The following is a 19535-nucleotide window of genomic DNA, read 5'->3' on the forward strand; positions in this document are numbered from 1 at the left end:
TGGCTACATCAATACCTCTGACTGTATAAAACCTACCAACCACCGGCAATACCTCCACTTCGACAGCAGCCATCCTTTCCATACCAAGGAGTCCCTTTCGTATGGCCTAGCCACACATAGCTGTCACATCTGTAGTGATGAGCAGTCCCCCTCAAAATATACAGAGAGTCTCACTGCGGCCTTCACAGATCGTAACTACCCTCCCAACCTTGTACAGAAACAGATCTCCCACGCCTTATCTTTCCAGATGCCCACCACATCCCAAAGTTCACAAAGAAGCATTCCCCTGATGACTCAGTACCATCCAGCACTGGAGAAACTGAATTACATTCTCCGCCAGAGTTTCAACTACCTCTTGTCGTGCCCTGAAATGAGAAATGTCCTGCCAACTATCCTTCCCACCCCTCCCACAGTGGTATTCCAAAGCCCACTGAACCTACACACTATCCTTGTCCATCCCTACACAACCCCTAATTCCAACCCCTTGCCTCAAGCCTCATATGCCTATAGTAGATCTAGATGCAAGCTTTGTCCCATATACCCTCCCATCACCACCTAATCCAATCTCGTCACAAGCATCACCTATCCCGTCAAAGACAGGGCTACTTGTGAAACCAGTCACGTTATCTACAAGTTAATCTGCAACCACTGTGCTGCATTCTATGTGGTCATGGCAAGCAAAAAAAACTGTCTGTCTGCATGAATGGCCACCGAAAATCTGTGGCCGAGAAATAGCTGGACCAACCAATTGCTGAGCACATTGCCCAGTTTGAAGTTCTTCATTTCAATTACTGCTTCACAGCCTGTGCCATATGGATTCTTCCACCAACATCGATTTTTCCGACTTGCACAGGTGGGACCTCTCCCTGCAACATATTCTATGTTCCCATAACCCTCCTGGCCTCAACCTTTGTTAGTCATTGTCCTTACCCATCTAGCCCCTTCCCTGTTCCAATTCTGGCACTACATAGCCCTCTGTTAAACCAATGCACTGTCTTTTTACTACTCTCCTTTTCTATTATCCCCTCCCCCCTGCCCTCTGTCTAGCTCCAGACTGCACCTAGGTGCCCCACCCTTTCTCCACCTTGTCCCTGCTCGCTCCCATGAGCAACAGTTTACCATCCCCCACTCCTACCCTGCTACCCTCCCCATCCCCACCTTCCTCCTTACCCCAATTGCCTTTCCTCTCCCATCATGCGCCTCTGCTGGCAGTCTGGTCTCAGCAGCCAGACAGTGGTCATGTGTTTGTGAGCTGTGTTTCCCCAAAAATGTGTGTGTGTGTGTGGGGGGGGGGGGGTTCTATTTTCGACAAAGGCCTTGTTGGACGAAAGCTCGCTTTTCAACAGTCTTTTTATTGTGCCTATCTGCAGCTCAGAATCTCTCCTATATAGTCTATATAGTTAGTAGCAAGTACCCTTTTCATAATATTGTTAAACATATTTTTAGCCATTTACACAATAGAATTGTCACATTTTTCGTCTAAGGGGGGGGGGGGGGGGGGGGAATGAGCTGTTAACATATCACTTTGGAGAAAGTGATGTGTTATTCTGTCTGCCTCTGTAATCGACAATGGGCAGTCATGACCCTGACCAAGCATTTGTTATTTTATAAGTAAGTGTTTTGGACTTCATATCAACACCTGCTGGTTGGGGCAGTTATTACATGAAAATACTCACCCACCTCGGAGGTATGCCATGGACCACAGAACCTTGCTGTGCATAATGATGGTCATGACGTCAATTGTCAAGGGAAACTCAGAAAGGATAAACAGAGCAGAAATGACGAAGACTAATATGTATTGTGAACTCTGTTGAAGTCATATGCTGTAATATGGAATGTATACAGGGTGTTACAAAAAGGTACGGCCAAACTTTCAGGAAACATTCCTCACACACATATAGAGAAAAGATGTTATGTGGACATGTGTCAGGAAACGCTCAATTTCCATGTTAGAGCTCATTTTAGTTTCGCTAGTATGTACTGTACTTCCTTGATTCACCGCCAGTTGGACCAAATGAAGTAAGGTAATGTTGACTTCGGTGCTCGTGTTGACATGCGACTCATTGCTCTACAGTACTAGCATGAAGCACATCAGTACGTAGCATCAACAGGTTAATGTTCATCACGAACGTGGTTTTGCAGTCAGTGCAATGTTTACAAATGGGGAGTTGGCAGATGCCCATTTGATGTACGGATTAGCACGGGGCAATAGCCGTGGCGTGGTACGTTTGTATCGAGACAGATTTCCAGAACGAAGGTGTCCCGACAGGAAGATGTTTGAAGCAATTGATCGGCATCTTAGGGAGCACGGAACATTCCAGCCTATGACTCGCGACTGGGGAAGACCTAGAACGATGCTTAATTTCCATGTTAGAGCTCATTTTAGTTTCGTCCACCTACGCTCAATGGAGCACGTTATCATGATTTCATATGGGATACTCTACCTGTGCTGCTAGAACATGTGCTTTTACAAGTACAACACAACATGTGGTTCATGTACGATGGAGCTCCTGCACATTTCAGTCGAAGTGTTCGTACGCTTCTCAACAACAGATTCGGTGACCGATGGATTGGTAGAGGCAGACCAATTCCATGGCCTCCACGCTCTCCTGGCCTCAACCCTCTTGACTTTCATTTATGGGGGCATTTGAAAGCTCTTGTCTACGCAACCCCAGTACCAAATGTAGAGACTCTTCGGAGACTCTTCGTACTCGTATTGTGGGCGGCTGTGATACAATACGCCATTCTCCAGGGCTGCATCAGCGCATCAGGGATTCCATGCGACAGAGGGTGGATGCATGTATCCTCGCTAACGGAGGACATTTTGAACATTTCCTGTAACAAAGTGTTTGAAGTCACGCTGGTACGTTCTGTTGCTATGTGTTTCCATTCCATGAGTAATGTGATTTGAAGAGAAGTAATAAAATGAGCTCTAACATGGAAAGTAAGCATTTCCGGACACTTGTCCACATAACATATTTTCTTTCTTTGTGTGTGAGGAATGTTTCCTGAAAGCTTGTCCGTACCTTTTTGTAACACCCTGTATAATGGAGGTGAAATACATGTGCGTCAAGGAATTTATTTTGTAGTGACTGGTATTTGAGATTTTCAGCTGACATGGACTTGGTATCTTGAGAAAGGAGTCTGCTGCGTCAAGGTACCAAAACATGGCCCAGTCAAGACAGTTAGTACAGATAAGTAACTGCAACCACAAAACTTGTATGTAGCCCACCTCTATATGACGCCTGAGTAATGGTAGTTGCATTACATTCCATCTTAATATTGTGTTTTGAATAAGTCTACTTGACTACAGAACTGATCCCTTAGCTTTTCTTCATTGTTACAAGGAGCATTTATATTCAGAAAAGTCATACCAAACATCTGGGCCATTACAGTTATACAAGAGCTTCTACTGGTTACTGATTTGCATTCTTTTAACATGTCTCTTATTGATCTGTGCACATAAAGTCCAGTTTAAAACTTGTGTCTTTGTACAGGATGTGAATTTTATGGTGCCTGTATCTTTACAACTAATTTCCTTGAAGAAATACTAGTTTCAAGTGGTACTTTGCTACTATGTAACTAAATTTTGGGCACCTTCTGTCTGTATATAGCACATATCGCCTGGTAAAAAGTAAAACTGTTTTTCGAAGTGTTTGGGCAGCATGCAACTGAGGCAAAACCTGGAAACAGTGCAGTATTTACGTAGGTGGATGTGGGAAACTGCATAAAAACCAAATTCAGGCTAGCTGGCACACCACTTCCTGTTGTTAACCCACAATGCAGATTCGATCTGGAATCAGCATGCCTCCCTATGTCCCAGAAGCAGGTGCTTAACACACTCAGCTATATGGGTGTGTCTTGTGAAACATTATAAACTGAAAATAGTGAAAAGGAATTAACAGGTAATGAAATTTCTGACAGGTTACTTTAGAGTGATTACTTAAATGTGAACACTTGAATTTAGTCACAGTGCTCAAGTAACTGAACCATCCAGCAATCCTGACAGAACAGCTTGCTGCTTCTATGTGCCATTATAACTCTTAACATCTACCTTTGCAACTTTAGTCTACAAACCAATGTAACATGCCTGGAAGAGTGTAATTTCAGTTGTAGCTAGTATTAGGGTTTCTTCCTGCTCCATTTGTGTATAAAGGGTAGAAACAATGATTGCTTCAGTGCCTCTGTGCGTGCTGTAATTAGTCTTTATCTTTGCAGTCCTTAGGGGAGTGTCATATAGGCAGCTGTTTCATAGTCTTAAATCCCTCGCTTAATGCAAGTTCTTTACATGTTGTAATTAGGGTTACGGGGTTGTCTCTTCAAGCGTCTGTCACTTCCGATTTTTCAACTTTTCGACAGTGCTCACCCATAAGTCAAATAAATCTATAAACATGTGTTGTTCTCTTCTTTGTGAGCCTTCAATACTCCCTGTTAGTCCTAACTGATATGGATCCCACACACCTGAGCAATGTCTTAGGATGGATTGCACACGTGTTTAGTCAGCAATCACCTTTGCAGACTGGTTGCATTTTCCCAGTATCCTGAAGTCATCCACTTTCTTTAAATATGAGTGAGCCTATATGACCATTCTCCTTCCATTCCAGCCTCAATGGAGGCTCCTGCTAACTTCACAGATTTAGTATTCTTGGAATACCAGATTGGTGGAGAGATTGGCTTTTTCACAGCTGTAAGAACATTCAAGACCTATAATACAATTTACTTAAAATGAATTTCTAACATGTGTATTTACAGAAACATGCTGCATGCAAAGGTCTCAACCTCACTGCTGAATTAAAATGTCCTCTTTGGCAAACTTGGTGCATTTTTAATACTTGTTAGATAATCACATGATGGAAGCTTGTCAAAATCACCTCATGGTACTTTTATCTATTTATTTATTCATTAATTTAGTCATTCATTCATCCATCCACCCATCCATTGTTTCACCAACTGGCACAACAGTACATGCCATGTCACATATATCACAGAAATAATATACACACACATATAAAACCCACTTCTCCTGAATGTAAGTGCATTAACACTGCCTTAGCCGTCTTGCTCTATGTTACAGAGGACTATGCTGTCCTCTAAAGTGTTAGTAAATAAGCTAAAAAAATTGAAACTCACATCAGTGCTCCCATTACTTGCTTTACGTGGCATCCATGGAAGCTGTAATTTTAAGTACTGTTCAGTCTTCAAACAATTTTCTCTAAATTCATAAAAGCCATCAACTTGGAACATACAGCGATGGCACATTTTCTTTGGGAGAGGGTCATACTCGTATATCTGCAACAATAAATACTGTGGGTTAGTTTTGACTATGCACCAACATTGTAGTTGTTTTTAGGAAAACCAATTTTCTTACAACTAACGTTGTTCACTAAAAAATCATCACATTATCTACATAATAGTTCACACACTTTCAGATGTTTTAGATGTTTGTGTCTCTAATTATCAGAACTGAACTGACATTGAAAAGTTCATGTTCTGAAATAATCTATGAGAACAGGCCACAACTCACCAAAATAGCAGTGCTGAACGGCATGAAAAAGAATTGATATAAATAAAGTAAAGCAATGTCCTTGGTGGAGTACAGCACGTTGAATTCGACCTACTAAAATGGACATGTCAAATGTGGTAGTTTGCTGACAGAGCCCGCCTGCTCTAGCTGTGTTTTATTTATTTATTTATTTATTTATTTACACATCTCAAGTTCCGTAGGACCAAATAGAATAGCAAATCTCCACGGTCATGGAACGTGTGACTACATGAAATTACAACATAAAAGTAATAAAGATGTAAATAGAATATTTATGAACCCAAAAAAGTCAAGCCATCAGTTTAAGTAAAGCAATCAACAATATAACATGAGAATAATCTTAATCTTTCAAGGAATGTCTCAACAGAATAGGAGTGACCCATGAGGAAACTTTTCAGTTTCAATTTGAAAGTGAAAGGATTACTGCTACGATTGTAGAATTCTTGCAGTAGCTTATTGAAAAATGGATGCAGCAGTATACTGCACACCTTTCTGCACATGAGTTAAGGAAGTGTGATCCAATTGCAGATTGGATTTCTGCCTAGTATTAACTGGGTGAAAGCTGCTAATTCTTGGGAGAAAGCTGATATTGTTAACAAGAAACAACAGTAAAGAATATATATATTGAGATGCCAATGTCAGAATACCAGACCAGTGCACAGGGGTCGACCAGAGGTTTGCAAACTTGCACCACTTATTTCCTGAACTGCCCGTTACTGAGCCAAAAATATTCTTTGAGAATGGGAAAAGTTAGCCCAAAATATAGTACCATATGACATAAGTGAATGAAAATAAGCAAAGTAAATTAATTTTCGTGTCGAACGATCACTTACTTCAGATACTGTTCGAACAGTAAAAATGGCAGCATTAAGTCTTTGAACAAATCCTGAACATGGGCTTTCCATGACAGTGTACTATCTATCTGAACACCTAGAAATTTGAACTGTTCAGTTTCACTAATCATATGCCAATTAGTGAAATTAAAATGTCGGGTTTTGTTGAATTGTGTTTTAGAAAAGCAAAAACTGAATCATACTGTGATTTAGTGTTAGTTTATTTTGTTCAAGCCATTAACTTATATCATGAACTGCACAATATGAAACAGAGCCAATGTTGCACACAACATCCTTTACTACCAAGCTAGTGTCATCAGCAAACAGAAATATTTTAGAATTACCTGTAATACTAGAGGGCATATCATATACATAAATAAGGAACAGGAATGGCCCTAACACTGATCTCTGGGGCACCGTCCTATTTCCCCCCCCCCCCCTCTATTTGACTGTGCCCCATTTAGACCTTACATCACAGCCATTCTCAGCACTGTGAATAATGACCTTTTGCTGTCTGTTGTTAAAGTAAGAGGTGAACTAATTGTGAGCTACTCCTCATGTTCCATACCAGTCCAATTTCCAGAGCAATATTTTGTGATCAACACAACCAAATGCCTCAATTAAATTAAAAAAAAAAAAAAAAAAAAAAGCCTAGCGTTCTAAACTTTTTCTAACCCATCCAGTACCTCACAGAGAAAAGAGAATATAGCACTTTCAGTTAAACTGACTTCTAAAGCCGAACTGTACATTTGATAGCAAATTATGTGATATAAAATGATCAATTATCCTTACATACAGCCTTACCAATAACTTTAGCATCACTGATGGCATACAAATAGGTCTAAAATTGTCTACATTATCCCATTCTCCGTTTCTATACAGTGACTACTTTAATCATTCAGGAAACTGACCATTCCTAAAGGAAAAATTACAAGTACATCTAACTACAGGGCTACCAAGTGAAGCACAGTACAATGTTCTGCTAGGCACTCCATCACATCCATGAGAGTCCTTCAGTGATGTAATTACTGACTCAATCTCTCCCTTGTCTGTATCACAGAGGAGGAGGAGGATATTAGTGTTTAACGTCCCGTCGACAACGAGGTCATTAGAGACGGAGCGCAAGCTCGGGTGAGGGAAGGATGGGGAAGGAAATCGGCCGTGCCCTTTCAAAGGAACCATCCCGGCATTTGCCTGAAGCGATTTAGGGAAATCACGGAAAACCTAAATCAGGATGGCCGGAGACGGGATTGAACCGTCGTCCTCCCGAATACGAGTCCAGTGTGCTAACCAATGCGCCACCTCGCTCGGTGTATCACAGAGGAGTATTTCAGACAACAATCTAACGGTGGGCTCAACTGGAGCACTCAGTCTGTGGAGAGCCAAAGACGGAAGACTCAATAAGAGAACAACAGAGACAGCAGTGTGCATGATATGGACAGAGCTGCAAGTTCACTTGGTCAGTAGTGGGACAGACTGGTATGAAGTTTAGGCCTGAGCTAATGGCAACTTATATGCACACAGACATGGGTTCCTGGCATTTTGCCTCCAGTGAAGACTGTACATAACTGAATACCACCTATGGTGTGCGCATTTGAACAGCTGTGTACTAGAAGAGTGTCGTACCGGTTGTGCTCGACAAAAAAATCAGTTGTGAATTCACCGGTGGTTTGGCTGTGATTCACCTTTATGCTATTTTAACAGTTGTAGTGTTTAGTGTTTTCCAGTGTACTATTGTCTTAATGGTGGAGCCACTGCAAAGACAGGTTGTGCCTGCCTGAAATACATTGCAGTTACAGAAGGTTCAGTGTCAAATTAGGCCCTGGGGGTATATTACTGTTATGTCATTTTAACTCAGTAATTTTTATAATATCTAGGCTGAGTGTAGTGTAAGCACTTTCCTGTGCTGTTGAAACTATTTCCTCCTAATTTAGTTTTGTTTTGCAGAATTAGCCTTAGCTTTTGGATGTATCTGTCCTCTCCCATTATCTGTTACTTTGAGCTTGTGCCCAGCAACTTTTTTTTATTACAGTTATTTTCCAGCTTATAAAGTTAATTTAGCTTAAAGCACCATTTACTTAAATGATCAAGATTTCTCTCAACATTAACGTCAGATATACTGCTTCTTTTTTGCTTGTTGGAGTCATGTGCAAGTAATATTTCCTTATTTTGTTATTTAATCCTTTAAGTGAACATAACAGATATATACATCCATGGCCTTCTCATTCTCAGTAGGTTTGTCGGATGTATCCATCCACAGCATCCTGTGTGAATGACGAGATCAGGTCAGCATGTGTTATAATGCTAATAGCTAATGATTCCTGTACTATATGGTACCTCTTGTCAGTCGAGGCAATGCATTACTGACCAATTAAAAGTTATAACAGTTTTCAGCTTTTATATTGGCAAAGGCATGAACTCTGGCAGCAGTCTTTCTTGCAGAGAAAATAACTTATCAACCCCCCCCCCCTCTCTCCCCCTCTATCTTACTCTTGATTTGCTGTGTGCTCTGTTTACCTCGAAAACTGGTGCACTAGACCATATGAGATTGATAAACTAACGAGTAAGAACACCAAAGTTGATGGCCCAATGAGGTGACACACAAAGAAGTTTCCCAATTTCATGAAAAATGAAAAACTGAAGAAGTGAATACGTAACTGTGTACAGATTGACTGATTGATTGAGAGGGGTATGGGACCAAGTGGAGAGGTCATCAGCCCCACAGTTCCAAAGTGAGTTACAGAAGGTTCAAATGGTTCAAATGGCTCTGAGCACAATGGGACTTAACATCTATGGTCATCAGTCCCCTAGAACTTAGAACTACTTAAACCTAACTAACCTAAGGACAGCACACAACACCCAGCCATCACGAGGCAGAGAAAATCCCTGACCCCGCCAGGAATCGAACCCGGGAACCCGGGCGTGGGAAGCGAGAACGCTACCACACGACCATGAGATGCGGGCAGTTACAGAAGGAAGGGGGGGGGGGGGGGGGGGTCTGTTACAAGTGGACAGATCCAGTCAAGGGACTCAAATTATAAAATAATGAACATTAAACACACACAGTAAAAGCATAAAAGGTGAGACCAGATCTAAAAACTGGAAAAAAGGGGGCGCGGTCATGGGGTCACAGATCGAGAAGACTGCAAAAGTAGTCCCAACCACAACCAACCCGCCCTGCTCCAAGACTGAAGGAGAACCTTATATCTTGAAATAAAAACCACTTTTACGGAGGAAACTGAGGACCAGGTCAACCATCTGTGGATCATCTGCTAATATTAAATTTAAGGAATCAGGAAGACTATACTTAACACGAAGAGCCAAAAGAAGGGGACATTCCACCAATATGTGAGTTATCATCAGTCTGGCTCCAGAACCACATTTTGGGGGTGGGTGGTTACGTAGGAGGAAACAATGGGTGAGCCAGATATGACCAATGCGTAAATGGCATACAACAGTGGACTCCTTCCGGAGCGCCAAACTGCAGTAGACTCCTTGATTGTGTGACGTTTTATTACTATGAGCAGTAGCAGTCCAGATGGCATTCCACTGTTGGGCAAAGCGAGATTTGACGTAGAACCGCATATCCGCAGCTGGAATCATGAAAGGAAATGGGGGGGTAAGTATCTGCTTCTCTAGCCAAACGGGCAGCCAATTCATTCCCTGGGATGCTCACATGACTTGGGACCCAGAGAAAGACGACTGAACAGGCAGCATGGATAGCATAGACCAACGGGTGACAAGAGTAGCATCGATTGATTGCCTGCAGGCTGCTCATGGAGTCTGAACAAATTAGAACACATTGCAGGGAGGCCTGAGAAACAAAAAGGAGGGCCCTGCGAATAGCTAGAAGCTCTGCTGTGAACACACTACATGATCCCAGCAATAAATGATGCTCAAAGCCAGTAGAAGGGGTGAAAGCGTATCCCACCTTATCAATAATCTTACAAATATCAGTGTAAAAGATGGTGGCACCCTGGAACTCTGCAAGGATAGCACATACAAGACGCCAGTAAACTACAGGAGCAACAGAGACCTTAGGACCCTGGAATAGATCGGTCCTAATCTGTGGGCTAGGGGAGGGGAGGGAAGGGGGGGAATGGGAGGAAAAACACAAGATGCAGTCCAGTGAGTGGAGATGGAGATCCCGACAGAGGAAAGAGAGAAGCATGCCAACCAGCAATCCCACTTATGGGCGGGTGTTAGGAAGGAGACATCTCTCATTGGCAAAGAGCACAGGGTACACAGGATGCTCAGGGACCTGGTGAATGGCAATTGCGTAAGAAACAAGGAGTTGGCTCCGTCAAATGTGTAGAGGGGGAATCCCTGCTTCTGTGAGGAGACTATCAACAGGACTGGTGCGAAAGGCTCCAATAGCCAGATGCACTCCCCAACGATGGACAGGGTCAAGGAGTTTCAAAGTGGAAGGAGCTGCTGAGCCATAAAACTGACTATAACAAACTAGTCTGATCAAGACCAGAGCTCGGTAAAGATGGAGAAGAGTGGAACGTTCTGCACCCCAAGATGTGTGGGCCAGGAGGCAGAGAGCATTAAGCTTCCGCAAACATGTAGTTTTTGGATGGCGAATGTGGGGTAGCCAGGTCAGCTTGTTATCAGAAAGGCCCAAGAAACGGGTCTGTGTTACAACGTCGAGGAACTGGTTGCCTAAATAAAGTTCTGGATTGAGGTGTACTGTGCGTCGACGACAAAAATGCATAACCTGCATTTTGGAGGGAGTAAACTGGAAGCCATGGGCAATGGCCCCACACAGAGGCTCATCGGATGGCACATTGGAGCTGGCGCTCAGCATACGTTACCGAGTGGGAGCTGCACCAGATGCAAAAATCGTCAATGTACAACGCCAGAGCAAACAGAGGCCCAACAGAGGTCGCAAGCCCATTGATGGCAATGAGGAAGACTGTGACACTTAGCACAGAAGCCTGTGGGATACCATTCTGCTGAATCTGTGGGCGCTGCCAACTCAAACCCGGAAGTACCGGTAAGATAAAAACTCGTGGATGAAAGTCGGAAGGGGACCACGGAAGCTCCAGTTGTAGAGGGTAAATAAAATGTGATGGTGCCAAGCCATGTCATACACCTTATGTAGGTCAAAGAAGACCGCGACAAGGTGCTGGCGGTGAGTTAAAGCCTGTTGAATGGCTGATTCCAATCAGAGTAAATGGTCAGTTGGAGATCGCCCTGCCCGGAAGCCACACTGATACGGAGGCAAAAGGCCCCGAGATTCGAGTAGCCAACATAATCTGAAGTTGACCATTCTTTTGAGCAGTTTACATAGTACATTCATAAGGCTAATTGAGGCGGGGGTGGGGGGTAGCTGTTGAGAAACTTTGGGTTTTTCCCGGGCTTAAGGACGGGAATAGCTATACTGTCTCACCACAGTGACAGAAAATCACCTGTGAGCCAAATGTGGTTGAAGACCCTGAGGGGCTGTTGCCTCTGGGGAACATCCAAGTGTTGGATCATCTGGTTGTGGATGGAATCCGGCCCTGGGACTGTCTCTCGTGAAGAGCTAAGGTTGGTCGGTTGGTTTAAAAGAGGGGGGAAGGGATCAAACTGCTAGGTCATCGGTCCCTTGTTCCAAGTAAAACAATACCCCAAGGGTGAGAATCAAACAAGCAAGACTGACAACACATAATGGAGAGAAAGGAAAAACCATAAGAACGATGGAAGGGCAACAAACACTTAAATGGAAAAATGGGGAGAAGAAAACCACAGCAATGCAAGAAACAGGCAGAAGAGATTAAAACAACAAAACAGATTACCATGGCTGGCTGACCATGAGAATAAAAAGGAGAAGCCAGAAACTCTGCAACACATTAGAGAAACTACGGGAGGCACCAACTTTGACACAGAAAGTACGAAGTGACAGGAAATGCTGGATAAAAATCGGGAGCGGGCCTCAGATATCTCACTCGTATAATGTGCCAATGATATAATGTCGCCAGGTGGTATCATACACTTTTTGTAAGTCAAAAAAGATGGCAACAAGGTGTTGGCATCTGGAAAAGGCTGTTCAGATAGCAGACTCAAGGGACACAAGATTATCAGTGGTAGAGCTACCCAAGCGGATGCTGCCCTTGCACGGAGCCAGTAGGCCATGTGACTCCAGGACCCAACCCAACCGCCGACACACCATACGTTCTGCAGCTTACAAAGAACATTGGAGAGGCTGATGGGCCAATAACTATCCACATCAAGTGGGTTTTTGCCGGGCTTGAGCACTGGTATGATGGTGCTCTCCCGACAGTGTGAATGAAAGACGCCATCACACCAGATCCGGTTGAAGATCATGAGAAATGTCGCTTGTAGTCAGATGACAGATGTTTGATAATCTGATTGTGGATCCGATCGGGCCCGGGAGTTGTGTCAGGGAAATGTGCAAGGGGAATAAGGAGCTCCCACACTGTAAATGGGGCGTTATAGGATTCACTGCGGCATGTAGAGAACAAGAGGACTTTCCCTTCCATCCACCGTTTGAGAGTGTGAAAGGCTGGGGAGTAATTCACCAACACAGAGGCACAAGCATGGTCTCTGCAATCGCGTTTGCATCGGTAGATAACACGCCATTTAAGTTAACACCAGAAACACCTGTTGGGGTCTGGTACCCAAAAACTCATTTGATCTTTGCCCAGACTTGGGAAGGTAACGTATGGCACCCAATGGTCGACACGCACCTCTCCCTACACTCCTGTTTCTGCCTTTTGATATGCTGGCGAATGTGAGCATGGAGCCGTTTAAAGGCTACAAGGCGCTCCAGTGAAGGGTGCCACTTATGAGACTGTAGAGCTCGCTGATGCTCCTTAATTGCCTCAGCAACTTCCGGCGACCACCAAGGGACTATCTTTCGCCGGGGGCACCCAAAAGAACAAGGGATCACGTTTCCCGCCGCAGAAACGATCGTTGTAGTTACCTGCTCAACCACCACATCGATGTAACCATGTGGGGGAAATTCAATGGTGACAGCACAAATGAAGGCTTCCCAGTCTGCCTTGTTTAAAGCCCATCTGGGGAGGCGTCCGCAGGCCTGACGTCGGGGCAGTGACAGGAAGATGGGGAAGTGGTTACTACAGCACAGGTCGTCATGTGCTCCCCAGTGGATAGATGGGAGAAGGCCAGGACTGCAAACCTCAATGGCCGAATGTGCGTCATGTGCCACACTGAAATGTGTGGCGGCCCCTGTATTAATGAGGCAGAGGTTGAACTGAGACAGTAAAGTTTCAACATCTCTGACTCGGCCAGTAAGAACTGTGCCACCCAACAAGGGGTTATGAGCGTTAAAATCTCCCAAAAGTACGAAAGGTTTAGGGAGTTGATCAATCACTGCAGCCAATGCATTCAGGTGTACTGCACCATCTGGAGGAAGATATATGTTGCAGACAGTTATTTTCTGCATCGTCCTTAACCTGACAGCCACAGCTTCAAGAGGGGTTTGACGGGGCACAGGTTCACTGCATATTGAGTTTAGGACACAGACACCTGACACTCTATTATAGTTGTTACGGTTCCTGTAATATCCCTTATAGACACGGAGGGCAGGGGTCCACATTGCCGGGAACCAGGTTTCCTGGAGGGCAATGCAGAAAGCAGGTGTAAAGCTTAACTGTTGCCATAGCTCATCCAGGCACTGGAAAAAACTGCTGCAATTCCACTGGAGGATGACGTTATCGTGAGGCTGGGAAGCCATGAAGCGCACAAGGAGGCAGGTTATGCCTCAAGGTCACCTGCTGCCTCCGAATGAGTATTTGTAGCCATTTCTACGGTGGATGAGGCATCAGTGAGCTCCACGTCAGCAAGGGACACTAAGATCTCCCCTGCATCCTGAGATGCATAATGGATAGGGCATGGTGGTGGAGCCATGAGAAGGCCGTGTTTCTTAGCAGACTTGTTCTTAGTTTGCTCTCTCACTTCTCTTCAGGGGCTTGCTAGGAAGATTTCTCCGAAGCAGCTTCAGGCATGGAGCAAGACTGTGAAGCTCTTCGTCCAGCATCTTTTAGCTCCTTGAGCCACTGGTAAGTGTCCCCCATGGCATTAGTGGAGACCTTGGGAGAGAGGGCCCCAATGGACCCCATCCACATGAGAGGAGCCAGAGGAGGCTGTTGCTTCTCCGGTAGGGGGAGGGGACCAATGTCCCCTGCGTTTGATTTATGTTAGTTCTTCTTCTCTGTCTGAGGTGGAGGAGAGAGGGGCACAGGGGGAGTAGAGGCTTCTGCAAGATCGGGAACCGAAAGAGAGCGGGCGACCTTGGGGCGCACAGATGGTGCACCTCGTGGCCGAGTGGTGGTAACAGTCTTCTGGTGGGGGAGATGGCGGGGAGAGGGGTCCCAGGAGGGAGCCCGATCACCGGCAGATGCCGGAGAAGGGGGGCACTTCTTTGGCCAGGGAGGGGGAGCAGCTCCCTGAAGTGAGGTCATGGGAACTGAAGGAGAGGGGGAGAGGAGAGTGGGGTTGGGCTGGGGTAAGAACAAAGGGGGGGGGGGAGGAGGGGGAGGAGGAGGAGGAGGAGGAGGAGGAGGAAAGGAAGTAACGGAGGCAAAAGTTGAAGATACTGACACTGGATGGAGTGTCTCATTCTTTTGGCAGGCCTCAGCATAAGACAGGCGATCCAGGGATTTTTATTCTTGGATCTTTTTTTCTCTCTTGTGAGTCGGGAAATCCGGCGAGCAAGAGGAATGGCCGTCAGCACAACTGACACACACAGATGGTAGAACACAGGGGCTTTGCTCATGGAGTGGTGGCCACAGTCACTACACAAAGGGTCCGCCATAGAGTGGGAAGACATATGCCCAAAATGCAAGTACCAAAAGCACCGCATAGGTGGAGGGACGTACAGCTTCACATCACGTCTGTAGCACATAACCTTGACATTCTCTGGGAGGGTATCCCCCCTCGAAAGCCAGAATGAAGGCACCAGTATCGGTGCGGTTGTCTTTGCGACCCTTTCGCACACGTCGAACAAAATGAACAACATTCTGCTCCAGATTAGCCTGGAGTTCCCCATCAGTTTGTAGGATGAGGTCCCTATGGATAATTACTCCATGGACCATATTCAGAGACTGGTGAGGAGTGATACACACTGGAACATTGCCAAGACTATCACAGGCATGAAGACCTGCAGATTGGGTGGCAGAAGAAGCTTTGATCAACAGGGAGCCCAATTGCATCTCACTAAGAGACTCCACTTCACCAAACTTGTCCTCGATATTTCTCACAAAAACAATGGTTTTGTGGCGGTGAATGTGTCCTCAACCGTCCTAGTACAGATGAAGTTATGGGAAATGGGTTGCATCCCAAGACGGCGAGCCTGGCCCACCTCCCATGGTGTAGTCAGGGAGGGGAAGGTTGCCGGGTCATATGAAGCAGCATTTAATGATAATTCAGCATTCGAAGAGACGGCTGTTTGAGAATGGCCAGATTTTTGCAGCTTGATACACTTCATGCACCAAGCATCTGCCATGATACCACCCAATCCGATCAGGGGCTCTCCCCACGTGTGCCACCCAGCCACAGCGAGGGCCGTCCAGCACAGTGGCTGTTGCAGGGAGTTCTGATGCTCCAACAAGATAAGCAACCACTCCCTGGAATACATGGGGAGAGAACAGCTCAGGTATCAGTAGTGTGATCTCTGTGTTGTCAGGGGGCTCAGCCATATGGGTAAATAACAGCCCCACCACATGGACTGGCTACATGTGCTGGTGACCTAGCAGGGTGGAAGGGGGCTACAGTGGGGAAGGGAGAGGGGAAGGAAGGGGGGAGAGGAATCCACACCGTAGATGCTAGAGAGGGAGTTCTTCCCCATACGGCTCACACTAAAAACAGGAAATTTTGAAGTGGAGGTCGAACCTCAAGTGGGGATCTAAAAGCCAAAAGGGTGAAAGAACAGGCAAGAGGAACAAAATTGCAACCAATACAGGTAACCAGATGGATAGCCTGGTTGACATAAATCAAAACACCGAGAGGGGGTAAGGAGGTGGCGATGGGGAAGAAGCGAGGATACGGAGAGAGGGGGCAGGTTGAAGGAATTGCAGCCAGGGGGCGAAGAATGGGCCGTAACAGCTCAGGGCCCCATGTGCACCATGCACGAACTCACGAAAGAACCATGAGCCCCCTCGTGGGGAACTGTGTACAGAAACAAACTGATGTTGAGTGTACGGAAAGCAAGAGGGACATTGTTATAGTCAGGAGGTTTCATGACGATACATTTCAAGAAGTAATTTTGAAGAATGCCATCAGGTAAAGCCAATTGTTATCAAGGATTACGGGATATGGGAGAGCTCAATAGCACTGACTCCCAGTTGCAATGACAGCAAATGACTAGAAACAAACTGAAAAAATATTATCAGAGGGTGTTTGGCGATTCATTGCATGTTTCAAGCACACATTCTGTACAAAAAATATGGCAGTGAAAAAAGCAGATTGGAATTCATTATTAATATTGGGGAATATCTGTCCGAATCCTCTCCACAACAAGGGTTACCAATTGGACACGCACCTCAATCACCAAAAGTGAATTGTCTTGCAGCCAGGCATTTTCCAGAGATTTTGCCATGCACAATGATGTAAAGACCAACAAGGATGTATGGAGTATGCATTAAGAGTCCTATGTGCAACACCACATTTTAAAATATTTCACACAGAAAACAATCTGTAGTAACGCAAAAAATGAAATTTAATTTCTCTTTTTCGTTCCATAGCACTTCAACCTAACTGTCCTCTGTACTTGTCCACAAACTAAAATGAAGAAAGAAATGTTTTAATGACTGGGCAAGACACGTGGCACTAGCCAGTGCTAGCAGAAATTGCCAACTGAGGCAGAGGAGCATGCTTGAAAAATGTCCACTTAAGGGATTAAGCTGATGTGCTCTAATTAGATGGGTTATATTATAAATAAAAGTATTGAAGCTGGTAATTACTTATGCCTCCACAGCCCCCCACCACATACCACTTCGAACTCTTGTTGCACAACAACCACTAGTAGGGTGAGGTTGCGTGTTGCTAATACCTAAGTGTGTGGAACTTCTGTGTCCTTTTGCTGTTGCTGTTTCTTACTTCATTATTCAAGCTGATGTGTTCTGATTATGTGGGTTGTGTTATAAATAAAAGTATTGACAGTGACAAATATTTATGCTCCACAATCCCCAGCTACTTACGAATGCCATTGTTAAACTGCAACACATGATTAAATGTAACAATTTGTGGAATAGCTGACATGATAGTCATCAACAGACACAAGAAAACTGAGAATGTTTCTAGCTTTTGAAAGATTCCTTCTTCAGAGTCAATGGAATATAAACATTTCAAAACTGTGACATAGTCCCAGCCGACTAAATTGTGCTGAAACTGTGTCTCTCTCTCTCTCTCTCTCTCTCTCTCTCTCTCTCTCTCTCTCTCTCTCTGTGTGTGTGTGTGTGTGTGTGTGTGTGTGTGTGTGTGTGAAACCTGCATCAAGACTGGGAGGAGGATTACTTGTGTACACACAGAACAAATATGAGGTCCCTAGTTCAAGTCTCCGTCTGGCACACAGTTATAATGTGCCAGGAAGTTTCATATCACTGCACACTTCACTGCAGAGTTAAAATTTCATTCTGGAAATTTTTTAATTTCACAGGTTGGACACAAGAATTTTTTTAAAGTCTTGGTACACATGTTCCTGGTGTATGCTGGCATTTTCAGCTGTTTTGAATATTTAGTTTATTGCTGACAGTCTGAAAGGTTATGTATATTTACAAGTGTTCAGTGAATTTTTACCTTTGAAAAAGATGGATCAAAGAATTTGCTCTAAATTTTGATTGAAAATGGAACAAAGTACAATACCGCATTCGTAGTGTTGCCTGTGGCTTTTGGCAAATATACTATGAGTATGACAAGAATTTAAGAGTGATATAAACATTTCAAGTAGAGTCAAGAAGATGAGCACAACGACCCCCTGGACATCCTACTACATCAATTAGTGATGACAATGTGAAAGATGTAAAGAAAATGGTTTTGGAAAAATTGCCGAATCACCATTAGAGAGGTTTCTGATGATGTCAGCCTATCCTTTGGCTCTTGCCAAGCAATGTTTTGGGGAGTTTTGGGCACGAAACATGTAGTAGCAAAGTTTTTTCCTATATTGTTGAATTTCAACCAAAAATGACGTTGCATAGACATTGCTCAGGAATTCCTGAATGAAGTCAACAATGATCCAGAACTTCTAGAGAAGCTTATAACAGGTGACAAAACATGAGTACATGGGTATGACGTTGAAACCAAGGCCCAATTGCCCCACCGGAAACTGCCTGAAGAACCAAGACTGAAAAAATTTCAACAAGTTCGATCTAATGTGAAAGTTCTTCTCACTGTTTTCTTCAATTACAATGAGATAGTACATTACGAGTTCCTGCCCTAAGGTTGTACTGTCAATACGGAATACTTCCTAAAAGTTATGCGCCGTTTGCATGAACCAATCTGAAGAAAATGACAAGAATTGTGGGAAAACCACTCATGGAAATAGCATCATGCCAGAGCTCCTGTTCACACCTCAATACTTATTTAGGATTTTTTGGAGAAAAAGCAAAACCATTATGTTGCCTCAGGCACTGCACTCATCAGACATGACCCTCTGTGACTTCTTTCTATGCCCAGGGCTGAAGGGAACCATGAAAGGACGTTAGTTTGCCACCAGTGATGATGTAAAAACAGAATCACTGGCAGAGCTGAGCATCATGATGAAAAGTGAGTTCCAGAAGTGCTTCCAAGACTGGAAAAACTGTTGGCACATGTGCATTATATCTGAGGGGAATTACTTCAAAGGGGACAAAGTTGTTGTTGATGAATAAAAAAATATTCTTTAAGAAAAACAAAAATTCTCATTACTTTTTTTTTTATCACGCATTTATGCATTGTATTGACAATCATTTGTCTTTTAAGTTACTGTTACCTTAAATTGAGATCTCCCAAACTTACAGTACAAGAATGGTCAAAAAATTACATATAGAAATTAATTGTCAGGACATTCAATGTTTTGGACAGAAAAGTGATATCTTATTTCAAAATTTTTAAATTTGTTTATACTGTTTTTGTTAAACTTGTTATCTACGATGGGTTCAATTCTAAGAATGTGTTGGAAAAAATTACACCATATAACCTGTTTCATTATTTCA

The 19535-nt window shown here is 44.1% G+C and overlaps 1 protein-coding gene across 2 annotated transcripts in view; it reads right to left on the reverse strand.

The window, feature by feature from the left end:
* LOC126162772 (uncharacterized) overlaps positions 1–19535 on the reverse strand; it is a 96937-nt gene that overhangs the window by 68787 nt on the left and 8615 nt on the right. For both annotated transcript variants that reach the window (XM_049919474.1, XM_049919473.1), the window contains exon 2: positions 5131–5289. In XM_049919474.1, coding sequence (XP_049775431.1) covers positions 5131–5289 — 159 coding nt within the window. The remainder of the gene's footprint in view (positions 1–5130; positions 5290–19535) is intronic.

This window comes from Schistocerca cancellata, chromosome 2, assembly GCF_023864275.1.
Source record: "Schistocerca cancellata isolate TAMUIC-IGC-003103 chromosome 2, iqSchCanc2.1, whole genome shotgun sequence".
In the NCBI taxonomy this organism is placed as follows: domain Eukaryota; kingdom Metazoa; phylum Arthropoda; class Insecta; order Orthoptera; family Acrididae; genus Schistocerca; species Schistocerca cancellata.